Source organism: Narcine bancroftii, chromosome 10 (genome assembly GCF_036971445.1).
Source record: "Narcine bancroftii isolate sNarBan1 chromosome 10, sNarBan1.hap1, whole genome shotgun sequence".
Classification (NCBI taxonomy): Eukaryota; Metazoa; Chordata; class Chondrichthyes; order Torpediniformes; family Narcinidae; genus Narcine; species Narcine bancroftii.
The window spans coordinates 24204325-24223248 of record NC_091478.1 but is presented as its reverse complement, the minus strand read 5'-3'; the positions used below and the strand labels follow the sequence as shown (position 1 = coordinate 24223248).

General features: G+C 39.5%; 1 protein-coding gene across 5 annotated transcripts in view; it reads left to right on the top strand.

The window, feature by feature from the left end:
- Positions 1-18924, top strand: part of LOC138744305 (metal transporter CNNM2-like) — a 65559-nt gene that overhangs the window by 13180 nt on the left and 33455 nt on the right. For all 5 annotated transcript variants that reach the window (XM_069900212.1, XM_069900211.1, XM_069900213.1 and 2 more), the window contains exons 2-5: positions 8254-8397; positions 12168-12305; positions 14341-14507; positions 15202-15301. In XM_069900212.1, coding sequence (XP_069756313.1) covers positions 8254-8397; positions 12168-12305; positions 14341-14507; positions 15202-15301 — 549 coding nt within the window. The remainder of the gene's footprint in view (positions 1-8253; positions 8398-12167; positions 12306-14340; positions 14508-15201; positions 15302-18924) is intronic.

The window sequence follows — 18924 nt, the reverse complement described above, 5'->3', positions numbered from 1 at the left end:
AGTAATAAGGAATGACTGAAAAAAATGTGGGTTTTTCAAGTATGAAAGGTGATTCCAGAGGAAATCTTTAAGGTTTAGAGGGCAAATAAGATGCTACTTCATTAAATAGTAACAATGCGACAAGGAAGTGCATCCAAATGGGGAAAGGAAGGTTTAGAAGTAGAAAACAGAAATCCAGTGAATGTTGTAAAAAAAAAACTATTGAATGGTTAAGGTGGTGAGAGATTCATTCCAGTTAATTTAGGAGATGAGTGGTGGAAAATTGAGATGAAGAAAATAAACACAATTACAATAATAAATCCAAGACTGAGGGTGAAACTGAGAGGAAGTGGAAGAAATTGTGAAATTCTAATCCTTAAGAAACACATAAACTTCAGATGCAAGAGTGAACAAAAAGGAGGGACTCAGCAGGTCAGGCAGCTTCTATGGGTAGAAATGGTCAATCAACATTTTGGGATGGGACCTTTTATTAAAATTATAATACTTTGTTATGTGAGTTAAGATACTAAGCAGTTTACTAGCTAAAGCTGGAGAGGCAGGAGTTAAAGGGAGATCATGCAAATGCTGGGAATCCAAGAATCCAGTTATATGAATAAAAAATTTTCTTGATCTTGTTTACTGTTACAAGGCTAAACTCATCCACAAAAGAATTGATCAGTTTTGGTAGAACAGGAGAAGCATAAAACCTTTGAGATTTAAGATTTTGTGATTGTAATAAGGAGGATTACATGTGTCATTTGATCCTACCGGCGGACACCTCGTCGGAAGTTACCTCACCTGTCAAACATGGTCAAGCTGCACCCGCAGATTAGTGCACACCTAACCATAGTCCCTTTTAATCACCCATCCATACCTGGGCCAGAGTCTCCAGCCGAATGCACTATGAAACCTCCCACGTGTGGACTATCTGCCACTTTTCCCCTCAGGTGAACCATTGGTAAGGTGTGCACTGTCAAAGGGTGGGGAGCTGTAGTGGGGTACACGTAGAGATCACCGTTATTGTAAGCCAACTTGAGTGCAGCAAAGAGCCGTGCCTGCACTGTATCAAGGGGTCGGTGGGCATTGTATTGTATTCCTTAACTGTAAAATTATTTCTCTATAAATGGTTGCAAGTAACAGGTAGCTGAGAAGTAAAAGTCTTTAAGCCTGTTGGTGGGTGCTTTCACACTCTTAAGCCTTCTCCCCAAAGGGAGAAGAAAGTGTGCTTGGTGCATGATGGGTCCTTCAATATGTTGGCTTCCTTTCCTAGGCAATGGAAGATGTAGATGGAGTCCTTGGAAGGGAAGGAAGTTTGCGTTGTGTTCTGAACTGAATTCATTACCTTCTTTTGCCTCTGAGCATGAATAGTTCCCGTATCACCCAGCAAGTATACTTTCAATAGTGAACCTGTATAAGTTAGTGAGGGACAAGGGAGAACATGCTGAATTTCCTTAGTCTTCTAAGTAGGGGTGTTGCGCTTTCTTATCTGTCATGTCATTGTGTTTGTCTCGGGTCTGGTCATTGGAGATATTTATTCCTAAGAACTTGAAGCTATCTACTCTTTCAACTTCAGTGTCATTAATATGGACAGGGGTATGGACTTTGCTCCCTCTCCTGAATTCTGCCCCTCTCCTTTGTTTTATTGATGTTGTGAGTGAGAGTGAGAGAGAGATTATTATCTTGGCACAATACCATAAGACTTTCAGACTGTCTTGTATTCTGACTCCTTGTTATTTGATACCCAGCCGACTACTGCAGTTTCGAAGGCAAAATTTGAAGATGGAATTGAATGATATTTAGCTGTACATTTGTGGAGGGAGTATAGTTGGTACACATCCTTGACGAGTGCTGGCGCTGAGTGTGATCCAGGAGATATTGTTATCCATCTTCACTGATTGCGGACTGTTAGACAGGAACTTAAGGATCCTGTTGCAAAGAGGAGTACTGAGGTCCTAATCCTGGTTTGGGAAAAATTTTGCCACTGACTATGGTATTGAAGGCAGAGTTTCAATTGCAGTTTCAGACCAGAAAAAATCAGGAAAGAAAACCATTAAAAAATAATTCTTTATTATTTACAAAGAAACTCCATAGAAAAACAAATAGGCATATTAATACTGGATGAAGCTTCTACATATATTAGCCTCTACATTTACTTATGACATGGAAATTAAGCCAGTCATGCAGGCTTCGAGTCTTTCAACTCTTAGAGCTACCCCATTAATTCCATTCTCCTAGTTATTTCCCTGTACTCTTGCACATGCCCGTTAACATCCCTCTGATTCTCCTTGTGCCCACCTACTCCAGTGGTGGACTAGCCTTGCCAAACGAACCCAGCTCACCGCGGACATTGGCGACTTCAGGGGTTTTTACGAGGCTCTAAAGGCTGTGTACGGCCCCTCACCCCAAGTCTAAAGCCCGCTGCACAGACTGCAAAGTCCTCATCAGCGACAAGATCTCCATCCTCAATCGATGGTCAGAACACTTCCAATCTCTTTTCAGTGCCAACCGCTCAGTCCAAGAATCCACCCTGCTCCAGCTCCCTCAACAGCTCTTAAGGCTAGAGCTGGATGAGGTCCTCACCCGGGAAGAGACATATAAGGCAATTGAACAACTGAAAAGTGGCAAAGCAGCAGATATGGATGGAATCCCCCCCAGAGGTTTGGAAGGCTGGCGGCAAAACTCTGCATGCCAAACTGCATTAGTTTTTCAAGCTCTGCTGGGACCAAGGAAAGCTTCCTCAGGACCTTTGTGATGCCATCATCATCACCCTGTACAAAAACAAAGGCGAGAAATCAGACTGCTCAAACTACAGGGGAATCACGCTGCTCTCCATTGCAGACAAAATCTTCGCTAGGATTCTCCTAAATAGAATAATTCCTAGTGTCGCTGAAAATGTTCTCCCAGAATCACAGTGTGGCTTTCGCGCAAACAGCGGAACTACTGACATGGTCTTTGCCCTCAGACAGCTCTAAGAAAAGTGCAGAGAACAAAACAAAGGACTCTACATCACCTTGGTTGACCTCACCAAAGCCTTCGACACCGTGAGCAGGAAAGGGCTTTGGCAAATACTAGAGCACCTCAGATGCCCCCAAAGTTCCTCAACATGGTTATCCAACTGCACGAAAACCAACAAGGTTGGGTCAGATACAGCAATGAGCTCTCTGAACCCTTCTCCATTAACAATGGCGTGAAGCAAGACTGCGTTCTCGCACCAACCCTCTTTTCAATCTTCTTCAGCATGATGCTGAAACAAGCCATGAAAGACCTCAACAATGAAGACGCTGTTTACATCCGGCACCGCACAGATGACAGTCTCTTCAATCTGAGGCGCCTGCAAGCTCACACCAAGACACAAGAGCAACTCGTCCGTGAACTACTCTTCGCAGACGATGCCGCTTTAGTTGCCCATTCTGAGCCAGCTCTTCAGCGCTTGACGTCCTGTTTTGCGGAAACTGCCAAAATGTTTGGCCTGGAAGTCAGCCTGAAGAAAACTGAGGTCCTCCATCAGCCAGCTCCCCACCATGATTACCAGCCCCCCCACATCTCCATCAGGCACACAAAACTCAAAACGGTCAACCAGTTTACCTATCTCGGCTGCACCATTTCATCAGATGCAAGGATCGACAACGAGATAGACAACAGACTCGCCAAGGCAAATAGCACCTTTGGAAGACTACACAAAAGAGTCTGGAAAAACAACCAACTGAAAAACCTCACAAAGATTAGCGTATACAGAGCCGTTGTCATACCCACATTCCTGTTCGGCTCCGAATCATGGGTCCTCTAGCGGCATCACCTACAGCTCCTAGAACGCTTCCACCAGCGTTGTCTCCGCTCCATCCTCAACATTCATTGGAGTGGCTTCATCACCAACATCGAAGTACTCGAGATGGCAGAGGCCGACAGCATCAAATCCACGCTGCTGAAGATCCAACTGCGCTGGGTAGGTCACATCTCCAGAATGGAGGATCATCGCCTTCCCAAGATCGTGTTATATGGCGAGCTCTCCACTGGCCACCGAGACAGAAGTGCACCAAAGAAGAGGTACAAGGACTGCCTAAAGAAATCTCTTGGTGCCTGCCCCATTGACCACCGCCAGTGGGCTGATATCGCCTCAAACCGTGCATCTTGGTGCCTCACAGTTCGGCGGGCAGCAACCTCTTTTGAAGAAGACCGCAGAGCCCACTTCACTGACAAAAGACAAAGGAGGAAAAACCCAACACCCAACCCCAACCAACCAATTCTCCCTTGCAACCGCTGCAACCGTGTCTGTCTGTCCCGCATCGGACTTGTCAGCCACAAACGAGCCTGCAGCTGACGTAGACATTATCCCTCCATAAATCTTCGTCCGCGAAGCCAAGCCAAAGGATACTGCACACTAGACCTAGGGGATATATCCTCAAGATCTGTGGAATTTGAGGCACATTGAAGCAGTGGAGGCTACCTCAGTAAATGCATTTACATTGTTGGGTCATTAAGGGATATGTAGAAAAGGCAGGTAGGCGGAGGTGAGCCTATCATCAGATCAGCCATGATCTCATTGAATGACAAAGCAGACTTGACAGGCCTATTCCTGCTCCTCCTTCTAATGTCCTTATGTATACTCAGCTCTGGAATACCTTGTCAACAGGACATCTTCATCAGACCACTCTTTATCAACTATAACTCTGCTATCAACACAATAATACCAAATAAACTCGTCCCCAAACTATGTGACCTTGATTTCAGCATCCCTCTCTTTAATTGGATCCATAACTTTCTGATCCACAAGCTTCAATTGATGAGGGTTGTCAACAGCATTTTCTCTCATCATCTCAACACTGGGGCACCACAAGGCTGTGGACCTAGCCCCCTACTACACTCCCTCTACAACCATTTCTGTATGGCCAAACTCTGCTCCAATTCCATCTAGAAATTTGCAAATGACACTACCATCATAGTCAAGATCTTGCAGAACAATGAGCCAGAGTACGGAATCAGAATTTATTATCATGAAAATGTAACAAAATTTGTTGTTTTGCTGCAGCATCAACAGGGCAAACATTTACAGAAGCCACCTTAGTAAATAAATTTTTCATAAATGCCAGAAAAAGTCAAAGTGAGACAGAGTCTGTGGTTCATTGTTCATTCAGGAATCTAATAACAGAGGGAAAGAACCTGTCCTTGTGCTGCTGAGTGCTCATCTTCATTTTCCTGTACCTTTTCTCATTGATAACAGAGTGAAGAGGGCAATAGCCTGGATGGGGGGAGGGGGGGGTCTTTGAGGATAGTGGCAATGATGGAGTGAAGACTAATGCCCATGATGTCGCAGCCCAAGTTAACAACCCTCTGGAGTTTTTCCTTGACCTGAGCATTTGGCACCTCCATACCAGACAGTGATGCAACCTGCCAGAATGCTCTCCATGGTACATATGTAGAATACTTTGAGAGTGTTTGGTGGCCTACCAAATCTCCTCAACTCATAACAAAGTATAGCCACAGAAAGGCGATAGAAGGACAGTGTCTTGATGCTAATAAGAACCTTTAAATGTCGGCAAGATCAAGAAGCTGGTTGTAGACTTTCAAAAAAGCTCACTTTCCAACATGCATCAACAATGCTGCAGTGGGGATAAAAGACAGCTTGAAGTTCCTCAGTGTAAAATAAGGAAGTGTGTGAACCATTTGTCCTGAAACCACAGCAGCACCTCTACTTCCTCTGAAGCCTGAGGAAATTTGGCATGACACCTACAGTCCTTAACTTCTACCAAGTGCACCAGTGAAAGCATCCTGCTCGGGTGCATCACTGCATGTTACAGGGACTGAGCTCCAGGACCGCAAGAAACCGCAGAAGGTGGTGAATATGGCACAGGCTATCATACAAATTTCTTCCTCTCCATTAACTCCCACATGGAAAAGCAGCCAACATATTAAAAGACGGATCCTTTCCTGGCCACACTCTCCCCATCCCATCATGAAGGTGGGATCATGCACCATCAAGTTCAAGGATAGTTTCCTCTATCATATTCCCGAGAGAAGCTCAAAATATTAAAATAATGCTGTCTTTTATTTGTACTAATTAATCTCCCTCTGTAATGATGCACTTGTTGAATGAGATGTCTAACTGGTCTGCTTGCAAAACAATCTCTCACTGCATCTTGGTACATGTGACAATAAAGTTGTACTTGAATCAACAAGTGTTTGTAACATGGAACATAGAATAGCTCCAGCTGCTGGAGTAACTCAGTGAAATAAGCAATATCATTGGGAGAAAAAGAATTGTCAACGTTACCGGCCAGAACCATTCATAGTGCAGCAGGGAGATGGCTGGTTTAACACAGATAGGGTTAATCAGGGGACACTGTGGATTGGTGATCCTGTGAGGAATGAAGTATGATGGACAGAGGCAGCTGATGTGGCAGGTGCCTGACAAAGGGCCAGCTGGAGGAAGGATGGGTCATTCAAGATCGGGTGGGTGATATAATGAAAGCTATTGGGAAAGAGCAGTTGGGGAAGGATGAAATGAACTTGGAGATCAGAGTCAAACTTGGGTCTCGAGAGCACTACTTTCATCATTATGCTCTGATCAATATTGGAAGGCCTGGATGCAGGTTTCTATGAACAAATAGGATTGTCACATTTTAATGGTAACTTCTAAGAAATAAGTATTTACATCAGAACTTTCCATTTAAAATGTTAACACAAAAGACATTGCACTTTTCTGGTCAGGAAAATTACATCTTTTTTGTTTGTGAGAAAATATTACCTTAAAGTGAAATCAGTGCAAGAATTTTTGTTTTCAGAGATAAGTTGTAATTTGGTGCCTTCTATTGGGCAGCTATAGAATTCAACAACAGTAGTGCTTTCAAGCAGGCTGAGAAACAGTCAGTTTTAGCAGTTCTCAAATACAGCAGACCAGGAGGTAAATTGCACTGATTTTAGTCACTCTAAATATTCCGCAGGTCAAAATTAAGATGATGATAAAATCATGAAACAAAGATAAAATGCATTTTTAAAAACTATTAAATATTAATATTAAACTATCATCTGGCAATTGTACAAAAAGTCAACAATGAGGGAGAAGGTGATCCTTTCTATAAAGTACTGGGTATCATTACATTGGAAGATATAATTGAAGAACTAATAAAATCTGAGATCCTGGATGAAACAGACATGTACAGTATGTATGAATTCCTCTTAATATCTTCTGGAGAGATGGAGCTTCTTACTCAGTTACTAGTAGTAATATGATTAATGAAAAGGCAACATTTTCTTCTGTGGAGCTGCTAAAATGCAGATTTCTTTTCAGCTATTCTTTTATGAATTCAACAATTGACTAGAGCATTTCATTGTTCTACCAATGCGCCACAACCCAACTTTGAAATAATGTTGACATTGCAGCTCTACGTCCTCTACATTTTTCACACCATTTAAGTTTTTATTTTTATCCCTCCCCCACCCCCAACATTGAAGACTTAACTAATTATAATTACAATAACCAAAATTTTATTATCATGTAATTTTTAAATGTTATCTTAAAGGAACTCATTTAATGGAGTCAAACCTTTTCAGTGGTTTTATGTTAGGGAAAATGGCATAAAATTTGAATTGTGCATCAAATAAATGATCTTGTGTGATTCTGTCTACAAAGATTCTAACAGTGCAAGCATTGGGGAATCAAGGTAACATTGAGAACAACTTCTGGATTTCGATGTTTAGTTGCATGCAAAGCATAAGGAGACACTGCAGATTTTAATGATAAAACTGCTGACAGTTTTACCTTCAATAAAATTAACAATTCTGGGAGTTCGATAGAAAATGGAGAGGAAGTGAGGTGGGAATGTTCCATTAGGCTGATGAAATGCTTCTGTTATTGCAAATATTTATTGAAACAAGTTTTTAACTCCACCATAGTTGAAAGGAGCTACAAAACAAAGATGATGCATATTTTGGTAATAGCATTATGGTGAAACAGCAGTAAAGGGCGGTTAGTGCAATGCTGTTACAGTGCCAGACACCAGGATTTGAATCCGGTGCTGTCGGAAGGAGTTTGTATGTTCTCCCCATGTCTGCATGGGTTTCCTCCAGGCATTCCAATTTCCTCCCACCTTTCAAAATGTACCAGAGTTGTAGGTCAATTGGGTGACGTGAGCTCGTGAGCCAAAAGGACCTGTTACCATGCTGTATGTCTAAATTTAAATGCTAATGTCTGAGCTATCTTTTACATTATGTATATTGGTTGTTGATTCTCGGGGCTTGTTATTATGTGGCCACTTTTCTGTGTTTGCTTCTTCTCAGGTAAATCTCATCTGGCAATTGTACAAAAAGTCAACAATGAGGGAGAAGGTGATCCTTTCTATGAAGTACTGGGTATCATTACATTGGAAGATATAATTGAAGAGCTAATAAAATCTGAGATCCTGGATGAAACAGACATGTACAGTATGTATGAATTCCTCTTAATATCTTCTGGAGAGATGGAGCTTCTTACTCAGTTACTAGTAGTAATATGATTAATGAAAAGGCAACATTTTCTTCTGTGGAGCTGCTAAAATGCAGATTTCTTTTCAGCTATTCTTTTATGAATTCAACAATTGACTAGAGCATTTCACTGTTCTACCAATGAGCCACAACCCAACTTTGAAATAATGTTGACATTGCAGCTCTACGTCCTCTACATTTTTCACATCATTTAAGTTTTTCTTTTTATCCCTCCCCCCCCCCCCCTAACATTGAAGACTTAACTAATTATAATTACAATAAACAAAATACTCACAACAAAGATATGAAACTTGTATTTGGGGGTTTGAACAGCATAAATACACCTAATTAGGCAGTTGTACTGCAAACTGAACTGCACGTTAAACTGAACTGGCATACAGAATCTGAATTGCTGCATAGTTAACAGCAAGTAGATGCTTCCTTGCCATAAGATTTTTGTAGTGCGTCACTTAATTTCCCAAGCATTGAACGTTCAGCACATTTACAGGAATTAATGAAGTATGAAGAGTGGAATGTTTTGACCCTTCAAATGTATTATCAAGCAAAACTAATTTTAAAAGCCACATTATGGGACATTTGGCTGTACACTTATCATATTTGGTTTTCTGGCACTTTTATCAACAGCAATTAGAAGTGAAAACAGATATGTTTATCAACCTTGAGTTATTTCAACACCAATTTCTAAGTAAGTGTATGCTCATAAAATCACATTGAGCCCTGCATGGGATCCATAAAAAATGTACAAGAGTGCAGTGTAAATCTACCGAGCAAGTGGTCACTCATTTGACAAGATTTGGAGACAAAGTGGAGGAAGAGGGTAGAGTAAGAAGTTTAAGAATGATCCAGAATATTTTTTTAAACTTGGGCTAAAAAATCTGGGTAGAATATGCTCAGACTTCCAAGGGATATATTTACTTTCACTGATGGCAGTCATTAATTGTATCTTTCTTCAGATCTGCTAATACTGTTGAAATTTGATTTTACTTGTTTACTTAGCTGAATGTGAAGGCTTCCCATTGAGTAGCAAGGATAAGAGACCCAGGCAACCTGCATAGATGTTTGAAATTGCAAACTTGTTCTGACATGTGAAACAACAAATGCAGATTGAATGTCCTAAATGACAGCAGCATTTAATGAGAATCCGTCCACTCTATTGCTTAATTGATCTACGCTTATCTTTGAATTTCATCTTCTGAATTCCCGTGTGTGCTTCCAAGTATGCGAGTGATTCTGGCTATTTTTTTTTCAAGATTCCTGAAGCTCTTGGCTCTCTACTACTTTCCATTCCTTGCTATTGCTTATGTCTTACTTGGATGTATATTGGCCATGTAATACTGAACACGTGACACTTCTCTAATGGATGTTTTTGAGTATATTGATTCAGAATCTTCATACACTATCTCCATCATCATCTTCCACAACCGTATTTTCTTCAGGTTCCACTGCAATGCTGTGGTCCAGCTCATCATCTTCAGAGCTTCCTTTAATCAAGGCTGTTGACTGCAGAAGAAAAAGATTTGGAGGAGACAATGTCTTCTCACATTGGAGGTATGTGGATCATATAGGAGCTACTGAATTCTTATTAGATCCAACACATCTATGAAGAGGAAGCCAATTACAGTACTACTTGCAGTGATTCCACGAGCAACAACGTTTTCTTAAACTGTCCCTTAGCCAATTGTGACCATTTACATATTTCAACATTAGGTCACTTCAATATTTTATTAGAGTGCATATCAGATTGTTATTGATGATGGAACATTCAGATATATTTACAGATCGAAATCTGTTATTTAATCTTCAGCATCGCATTAGTGGTGTTATTGGAATCAGCAAAGCAATTTCATTTTGTTTTTTGTGACCAATAGATTGGTTGAAAGAACAACTATACTTCACTTCCAAAATGTATCAAAATGCATTGGAAGATATTGCATTGATTTGAAACATTGAACTAAATGAGTGTCTACTGTCAACTTCCTTTCAAGTCGATTTGAAATTCTTTGCTTAGCACTAAACTCTCCCTGACAAAATTTCAGGAATGATCAATTTGCCTATATTCTCCTGTAACATATGCTACTGTGCTAAGGATATTTAAACTTCATCATGTGACCTTGAAAGGCACTTGATGTGAAACATCCATGTATTCTGCTCAGATTGTCCCACTTGTTTCCAGATACTACTCGACCTCATTTTACTACTTTTATGCCATTTAGGCTGGACATTTTTGTTTAGTTTGGAGATGGTGCCCAGTTTCAAGGTCAGAGGACATCTTTTTGTCTCTTGCTCCTTTGCTTGATGTTTTTCTTTCTATATGTGATCATTTACAATGTGCAACATCCTGAATCTGCAAAGGATTTGGTGGTTAGAAACCTGTTCTGATTCCACACAAAATCAATAACAAACAGCTCTTCAAAATGTGGTTTCATGTGATATTTCACTTTAACTGTGTAAATAGGGTAAATATCACCCTATCTGGTAAAAATCACATTTATTCCATGTTTTTAAAAAAAATAACAAAAAAATGACCAAAATGGAACAGTATTACTATTTAACAACTTAGTGGAAAAAAGCCAAAGGGTTAGAAAAGTGCTACAGTAATCTGGAACTAATATGGAGGAAATAATTTGACTTGGTAATGGCATACTGATGGCTAAGGGAGCTCATGAGTCTTTCAGTTCATCTCTACTGAAAAATAGCTCACATAAGAGCACAAGAAACCAAAGTAGGAGTAGGCCATCTGGCCCCCTGAGCCTGCTCCGCTATTCAATAAGATTGTGGCTGATCTGGCCATGGACTCAGCTCCATTTATCAACCTGTTCCCCATGATCCTTAATTTCCCTACTCTTCAAAAATCTATCTTGTCTCTTGAATATATTTAATGAGGCAGTTTTTATTGTTTTCTTGGGCAAAGCATTCCCCAGATTCATTACTGCCTGGGAGAAGCAGATTTTCCTCATCTCTTTCTTAAATGTATTCATCTGAATGTCGAGACTACACTTTCTGATTCTAGTCTCACTTGTGGTGGAAACAACCTTCCTGCTTCTCTTATCTGTCCCTTTCAAACTCTCATAAACAAACTCCCTCAACCTTGTGAACTATTTTTGCACTGCCTCCAAGCTAGTATGTACTTTCTCAAGTCAGAAGAACCAAATTCACATTACTCCAGGTGCAGCCTCACAAGTACCCTGTACCATTGCAGTAGAACCTTCTTGCTCTTAAATGAACCCGTGAAGGCCTACGTTCCATTTGCATCCTTGATTACCTGCTATATCTGAAATCTTGATTTCGCGATTCACTTACAAGCACTCCCAAGTCTCTCTACACGACAGTAGGCTGCAATTTTTCACCATTCACCTCAACACACTAGTAGATTTCCACATACTAAAATCATTACTCTGATTGTAGCTTTCAGTGCCAGTGGTAATGTTCGTTGTACAGGTATATTATTATTCTCCTATGATCGAATCTTAACTTGAATGTCATTGTGATTGGGGAATTCATGCCAGATTTGCATCTAGATAATTCAGCACATGGCAGCATAATTCCATGCTTAAGAATAACCTGTTTTTCCTTAAGAACTATTAGAAAAACATGCAGTTAATTGAGGAATATCAAGCCTATCTAAAAGCAAAAAGTGACGAAGGGATACTCAAGCTTAAATTTGATTTGTGATGAATTGTTAATAAAAAGTCTTTGCTTTCCAATTGCAGCTGACAATAGGACAAAGAAAATAGCTTACAGAGAACAAAAGCCACATGACTTTTCACTGTTCAAAGTCTCTGACACAAACACAAGGACCAGGATTTCCCCTCAGCTTTTACTTGCAACTCATCGATTTTTAGCAACAGGTACAGATGATTTCTGGAAATGACGTTTCCTGCTGCTGCAATTGCAAATGCTCGGAAATTTTTTGTTGTCATATTGGAGTTGACTATTATGCAGAAGGTATTGTTATAAATGTCTCCCAAAACAAAATACTGCGAATACTGGATATCTTAAACTGTTGACATTACTCAGCAATGACAACACAGAAATGCAGGAGGAACTCAGCAGGTCTCGCAACATCCATAGGAGGTAAAGATATATAACCAATGTTTCAGGCCTGAGCCCCTCTTCAAGGTACAGGTAAAAAAACAGATAGGCATCTGAATTGAAATGCTTTATCTTTGCCTCCTATCAATGCTGTGAGACCTGCTGAGTTCATTCTGCCTTTTTGTGTTTTCACTTTCATGTTTCACCAAGATACTCAGCAAGTCAAGCAGCATCTAGGGTGAAAGAAACAAAACTGACAAAGTCATCCATCAATAACATCAACTCTTTTTCTGCCTTTGCAGTCGCTGTCTGACTTGGAATATCTCCATTATTTTCAGTTTATATAAGAACAGTATTCTCACCTCAGATTCGTCTGAAGCTGATACTTAAAATAAGAACCAATCCAATATGAACTTAGAAAATATATAAAATCCAAACAGTTAATTATCACCTTCCAAGGAAGAATTTCTGAATTGTGCGTTATATTAAGGAAAATTCTGGCATGCCTATTGACATCCAATTCAAAATGTTACACGTGAATCTTTTCTAATTTCAGTACCTAGAACAGAACAGCGTAGCACAATGCGGGCCCTTTGGCCCACTGTGTTGTACCAACCTATATAAACCTACTCCACAGTTAATCTAACTTTTCCCTCCTTCACAGCTCATAACCCTCAATTTTTTTTTAACATGTTTCTATTATATCAGCCTCTATCACCACCCCTGGGAATGCATTCCAGGCACCCACCACTCTATTTTTTCTAAAAATTACCTCTGACATCGCCCCTAAACATTCTTTACTCACCTTAAATGAATGGAATTGGCCATTGCTGCCATGGGTAAGGGTAATTCATTAAAATTCTTCAAACAAAAACTTGTATAAAAAGTGAATTGGATTTATGTGAGAATATTACATTTTAAACATTAAATGTCCCTCTTGCTAAAGTGACCTTATTCTACTTAGCTTTCTGTCAAGAGAAAAACAACTGAGAATAACTCTTGACAATAGGTGGAGGATCACTTAACAGGAAGAGTTGAGGTTAATTTGTTACTTTCAAATTAGCAAGTTATAGATAGTAGGTTCCCTTGGGTGTCTGGAAAGGAAAATGAACGAGTAATTGAGTGGTTTTAAAAAAATGGCAGATAGTGAGTAATGATAAATTGTAGGAAACATAGAAAATTAAGTATAATTTAAATTGTTTGAGGCTATTAAATGTTAGTATTCAGTGTCCTTTCTTACCGTACCAGGTAATAAGTTAAACAAGAAATTTTTACAAGGAACACAAAATTTGCATGCAGGAACAATGAAGACAAAAGAAATATTGCCCCTTTTGGAAGGGACTGTAATACAAAATCTTGCTGCATTTATGCTGAGCTCAAATGGATATTTTTAGTTACTTATTTAAATAATATGTAATTGCATTAGAGACAGTGAAGATTCGCTAAGTAGATTCGTGTGTTGAAGGAATGGTTGTTTAAGGAAAAAAAAAGCAATGTAGTTATGCATTCCTGGAGATTAAAGGTCATCTCATTGGAACATTTGACATTCTGAGGTAGCTTGATAGAATTGATGCTGTGACAATATTTCCTTCTGCAGGGGAGCCTAGAATTCAGGTTCACAGTGGGTTCCCACAGATTTGTGTGAATGTGCTCAGTATGACTGGGAGTCTGTGAAATGACAGATGATTTAAATTATTTCTAATTAAAGTTTAAAAAAAAAACAAATTCAATAAAAAGTTGGATAAATACAAGCACCTTTTTTTTCCCCTTTGAAGCAGGAAGCATGATTCTATTATTATAATGCCAAAGTGAAGCTTCAAATTGCTAATGCTTTCTTCTTGTTTTGGATAGAGGTGGAACCTTTTAAAAGTATGCATGTATCAGAAAAGGTTCTGCTCAAACTTATCAAACATCCTAATGTCATCTGCGAGTTAAAGTATGATAAGAGAAGCAAGTTACCTGACCAGTACCTCTACCAGCGGAATAAACCTGTTGACTACTTTATACTTATCCTTCAGGTATGTTCTTGCTTGAATCCCTCATTTTAATATAATTTTGAACTCTTGAGCACTGTCGCAGAGCAGTATGTTTTATATATAATACTGAAAGGTATTAAGAAAGCTAGATAGAAATTAAAGTTTGAGACAAAATAGTCTGAGCCTGTTGAACAGGATATGAACTAATAGAGGTTATTTCCATCAATTTAGCATTTTATTTCCTATAGGAGTTTACTGTTTTTTTTCCTGTGATTGGCAAAAATTAACAATATTGCGGCAATGATTCCAGGAGCCAAAGAACGTTTTTGAACCGGGGTTGCCTGTTATGTCCTGGGCAGTGTTCACTACTTTATGCAGGGCTTTCCACTTAGTGGTATCGGTGTCCCCATACCAGACCATGATGCAACTGGTCAGCACACTTTCCACTACACATCTGTAGAAATTTGCCAGGGCTTCTGATGTCATGCCAATCCTCTACAACCTCCTCAGGATGTAGAGGAGCTGACATGCTTTCTTCATGATGCCATTAGTGTGTTGGGTCCAGGAAAGATCCTCTGAGATAGTGACTCTCAAGAACTTAAAATTGCTCTCCCTCTCCGGATGATATATAAGAAATTGAGCTTCTTAAATTCGTTAAAACTAACACTGTACTGCTTACTGTAGTGTTCGACGTTTCACATATATACATGACTTTTTGCAATATTGTTTAACATAGGGAAAGGTAGAAGTTGAAATAAGCAAAGAAGCCTTAAAATTTGAAAATGGAGCTTTCACCTATTATGGAGTGCCTGCACTTACAACTGCAGTTTCCTCAGGTAAAGTGCTCTCTTTAACTTACAATCCTTAATAAACTTGCAATCTTTAACATAAGTGCATTAAAATACTTTTAAGAATTAGCAGTATATCCAGCTTCAACTGAGCCTTCACAGCAATCTTAGTTCATTAAGATTTGCCTCATTGAACTTCATTTTAAGAATGGGCTCATTTGTTTCTTTAAGCCCTATATTTTGAAATTTGGTTTTATTATTTATTAATATTCTTTGGAATAATATTTTCTGCTCACTGGGTTGGTAGTTATGACAATGGGACTGTACTTTTCTAACTAGCTCCTGCACCTATTAACTGTATGAACAGCTGATTGAAGGTGCTCAGAATCCATCAGGTTGGCACACTTACCAACCACAAAGTAATGTGCTGTACACCATATCGCAACAGGGATTGAGATTGGTTGGGATTGGCAGTGATAATTTTTTTAGGTGCTGGAGCTCGCCAAAAACAGAAACAAGGAGGTCTCGCGAGACCTGGCCTTGGTAGCCGCCATGTTGTATCTAGCATTGTATAATTGAGAGTGAACAGTAGGATGAGGAACGAGGACAACAGGTTGTGGAAGAAACAGGTAGGTATCTTGTATGTCCAGAATAGGAGCCGTAGTAGCCCAATGAGGTGCCGGGCGGTGAGCTAGGGCAGCACTGCACTCCTGGCAGTCATTCTATCTCTCAATTGGGAATCACCAACAGCTAGGAAAGGGCATCCAGATTATAATTATTTTACATATAAAATTGATTGGAACTTCATAGTGGTGGCATTTATGAAGATGAATTTGTTTCTAACAAAGCATTGAACAAGAATATGCAAAAAAGGATTTGATTTGGATTACTTGCCCTAGTGTTTATTGCAAAAAATACATTTCTGGGAGAATTCAGTGGGCTGAGCCATATCTGATGCTACTTGACCTGCTGAGATCGATCCACCTATCATTCTCTCCACCCCCCAGCCCCCCAAATACAGCATTTGCTTGTCTACTTTGTGTTGCAAAAGTAGCTATTCAACTTCATTTTTTCCATTAAATTTGGTTACCTTTTGACCCTTTATTGATGCAACTTGTATGAGAGTTCACTCTGCTGTACTGCAATTTAATTCCTAATTTAAGATTCTTTATATGCTTTAAAATAAAAATAATTAATTTTATTCTGTAACCACTTCTTGTATTACCATTTGATAATCTTATATTTTTGTAATACTGCATTTAATGCAATTGCTATTTCAAGTCCTATACTGTCTCCTAAAGTAAACATCAACAAAGATGCCTTGCCTTGTTCTTGGTAAAGACTGAATTTCTTTAGAGAAAAGGCAAACTTAAAAATATGAACTATAGCATTAAAGGAAACTTAACATTTTAAATTTTTTTTTAAACAAATTCTTATCCTGTGCCACGGTTGGCATAGTAGTTAGCACCACAGCTTTGCAGCGCAAGCGATTGGGACTTGGGTTCAAATCCTGTGTTGTCTGTAAGAAGTTTGTATGTTCTCCCTGTGTCTGTTGGTTTTCCCTGAGGGCTCTGGTTTCCTCCCACCCTTCAAAACATACCAGGGGTGTAAATTGGGCGGCAGGGCCTCATAGGCCGAAATGGCCTGTTACCGTGATGCATGTCTAAATTTAAATTATAATGAACCTAGAGGGTCATTATTTGAGATGAATGACAACGCAATACTCCTTTCCACTTTTGTATAGTGAACTGCCCACAAAATGTTTACCAGGTTCTCGTGTTAAATTTCCTGTTTCCATGATAATAATCTATTATGATCTGGAGTGAGTCTGTGGCCTCCAGCAACAGTGATGTTAACAAGTAGGTTAAGTGGCCAATTACATTGAAGTATTTCCACAATGAGGTAAAAACAGGAAATAAAATGTATAACCTCATTACTTTGGAAATGGCATTGAAAATATCCAATAGTATACATTAAATTACCATATGGAAAATTATAATAAATATAAAAGATAGATCATAAATATTGTCATTTTTATAATTCTACTATATTCTCAATGGGTTTGCAGCTGATTAGTGCAAATGTGATGGAAGTTCAGGACACCACCTCCTCCATCATCATTCTTAACACTGGTGTTCCCCTAAGGCAGGATACTCAGCCCTTATGATGCTCATGACTATGTGGCCAAATGCTGCTTCAGTTCCAAATATGTTTGAAGAAGATGCCACCATCATCGGTTGGATCTCTCCCTCAATGACAGCAAAATGAAGGAGCTTGTCATTGACTTCAGAGAATGGAAGGGAGCAAACACCCTTGTATATTCAACTGTGCTTGGTAGAGATAATGGAGAGATTCAAGTTCTGAGGAGCAAATGTCACCAATAACCTGTCCTGGTTGAACCACATTGATACAACCAAGAAAGCACACCACATTCTCTATATTTCAGCAGTTTGAGGAAATTCTCCATATCCTCTGTCTCCTACCAAATTTAGAGAGGCACCATAAGAATGCATCTTGTCTAAATGTATTACAACTTGGTAGAGGAACTGCTCTGCCCAAGACTGCAAGAAACTGCAAAGAGTTGTGAATGCCTTCACGCACAAACCAATCACTATCAACTATACCTTTTGCTATCTCAGGAAAACATGTTCAAAGGTCCACCCCTCCTCAATCATACATCTTTTCCCCCTAACCCCCCCTATCCCCATCTGTTGGGCAGAAGATGCATGTGCATGAAAACACAAACATACAGATTCAAGGACAGTTTCTTCACTGCTGCTAGGCACACTATAGTCTTCTACACCATATTGAATTCACATTATCAGCCATTCTAGCTTTGCTTTGTGTCTCATATTTCTAGCATTCTGACTTTTTTTTGTTTTTCATCATTTCAGATTTCATTCATCTCTTCCTATTTGCAATTCCTGAGTCATGAGCTTCGTCACTCTTGAGCTTGCATCACCCTCCCATCTAATGCCACCACTGTTTGTGCCATTCTTTGCCTGTCTCAGATTTTCCCCTTCACTCTCTCTGCCCTCTTCCCTTTCTCTACACTGCAAAACATTTGTCAAAATCTCCAGTTTTTCCCAGTTCAGATGGAGGTCACCGAGTTGGTCTTTTAACCCCTTTCTCCACTCATACCACTTGACTTGATGAGAATTTACATCATTTACTGTTTTTGTCATAAATCAGTTGGTCCACTTCATAATTAAGCAACATGTCTCTAAAACTAATTGAAAAGTTCTGAAAATATCTGTACCATTGAGTGAAGGGAGCTCTTAAATCATATTCCCAGATCATGGCTGATCTTATCCCGGATAGGTCTTGAGTTGTGGTCATAACCATCAGTTGCCTGGGATAAGAAAGAAAATTCATCAAGGTTTTCTGCTATTTATCATAAAGGGACTGGAATGATTTCAGCTGTGTTGTCTACCAAAGCCGAGTAGCCTGCTGAAGCTCATTTTCAAGCCGTACACATGAATAATGACAACTTGGGCAATGTACCAGAATGTGGAAAGCAGATAACATCTTCAGGAGAAAATTGGAAACATAACCTCTCATCACGACAGAACAATATTCCATAATGTCTAAATATTATTTAACTCTGCGTTGATCAGATAAGCTGATGGCACATGGGATGCATAATGTGCAATTCGTTTTTTAGGGCACTC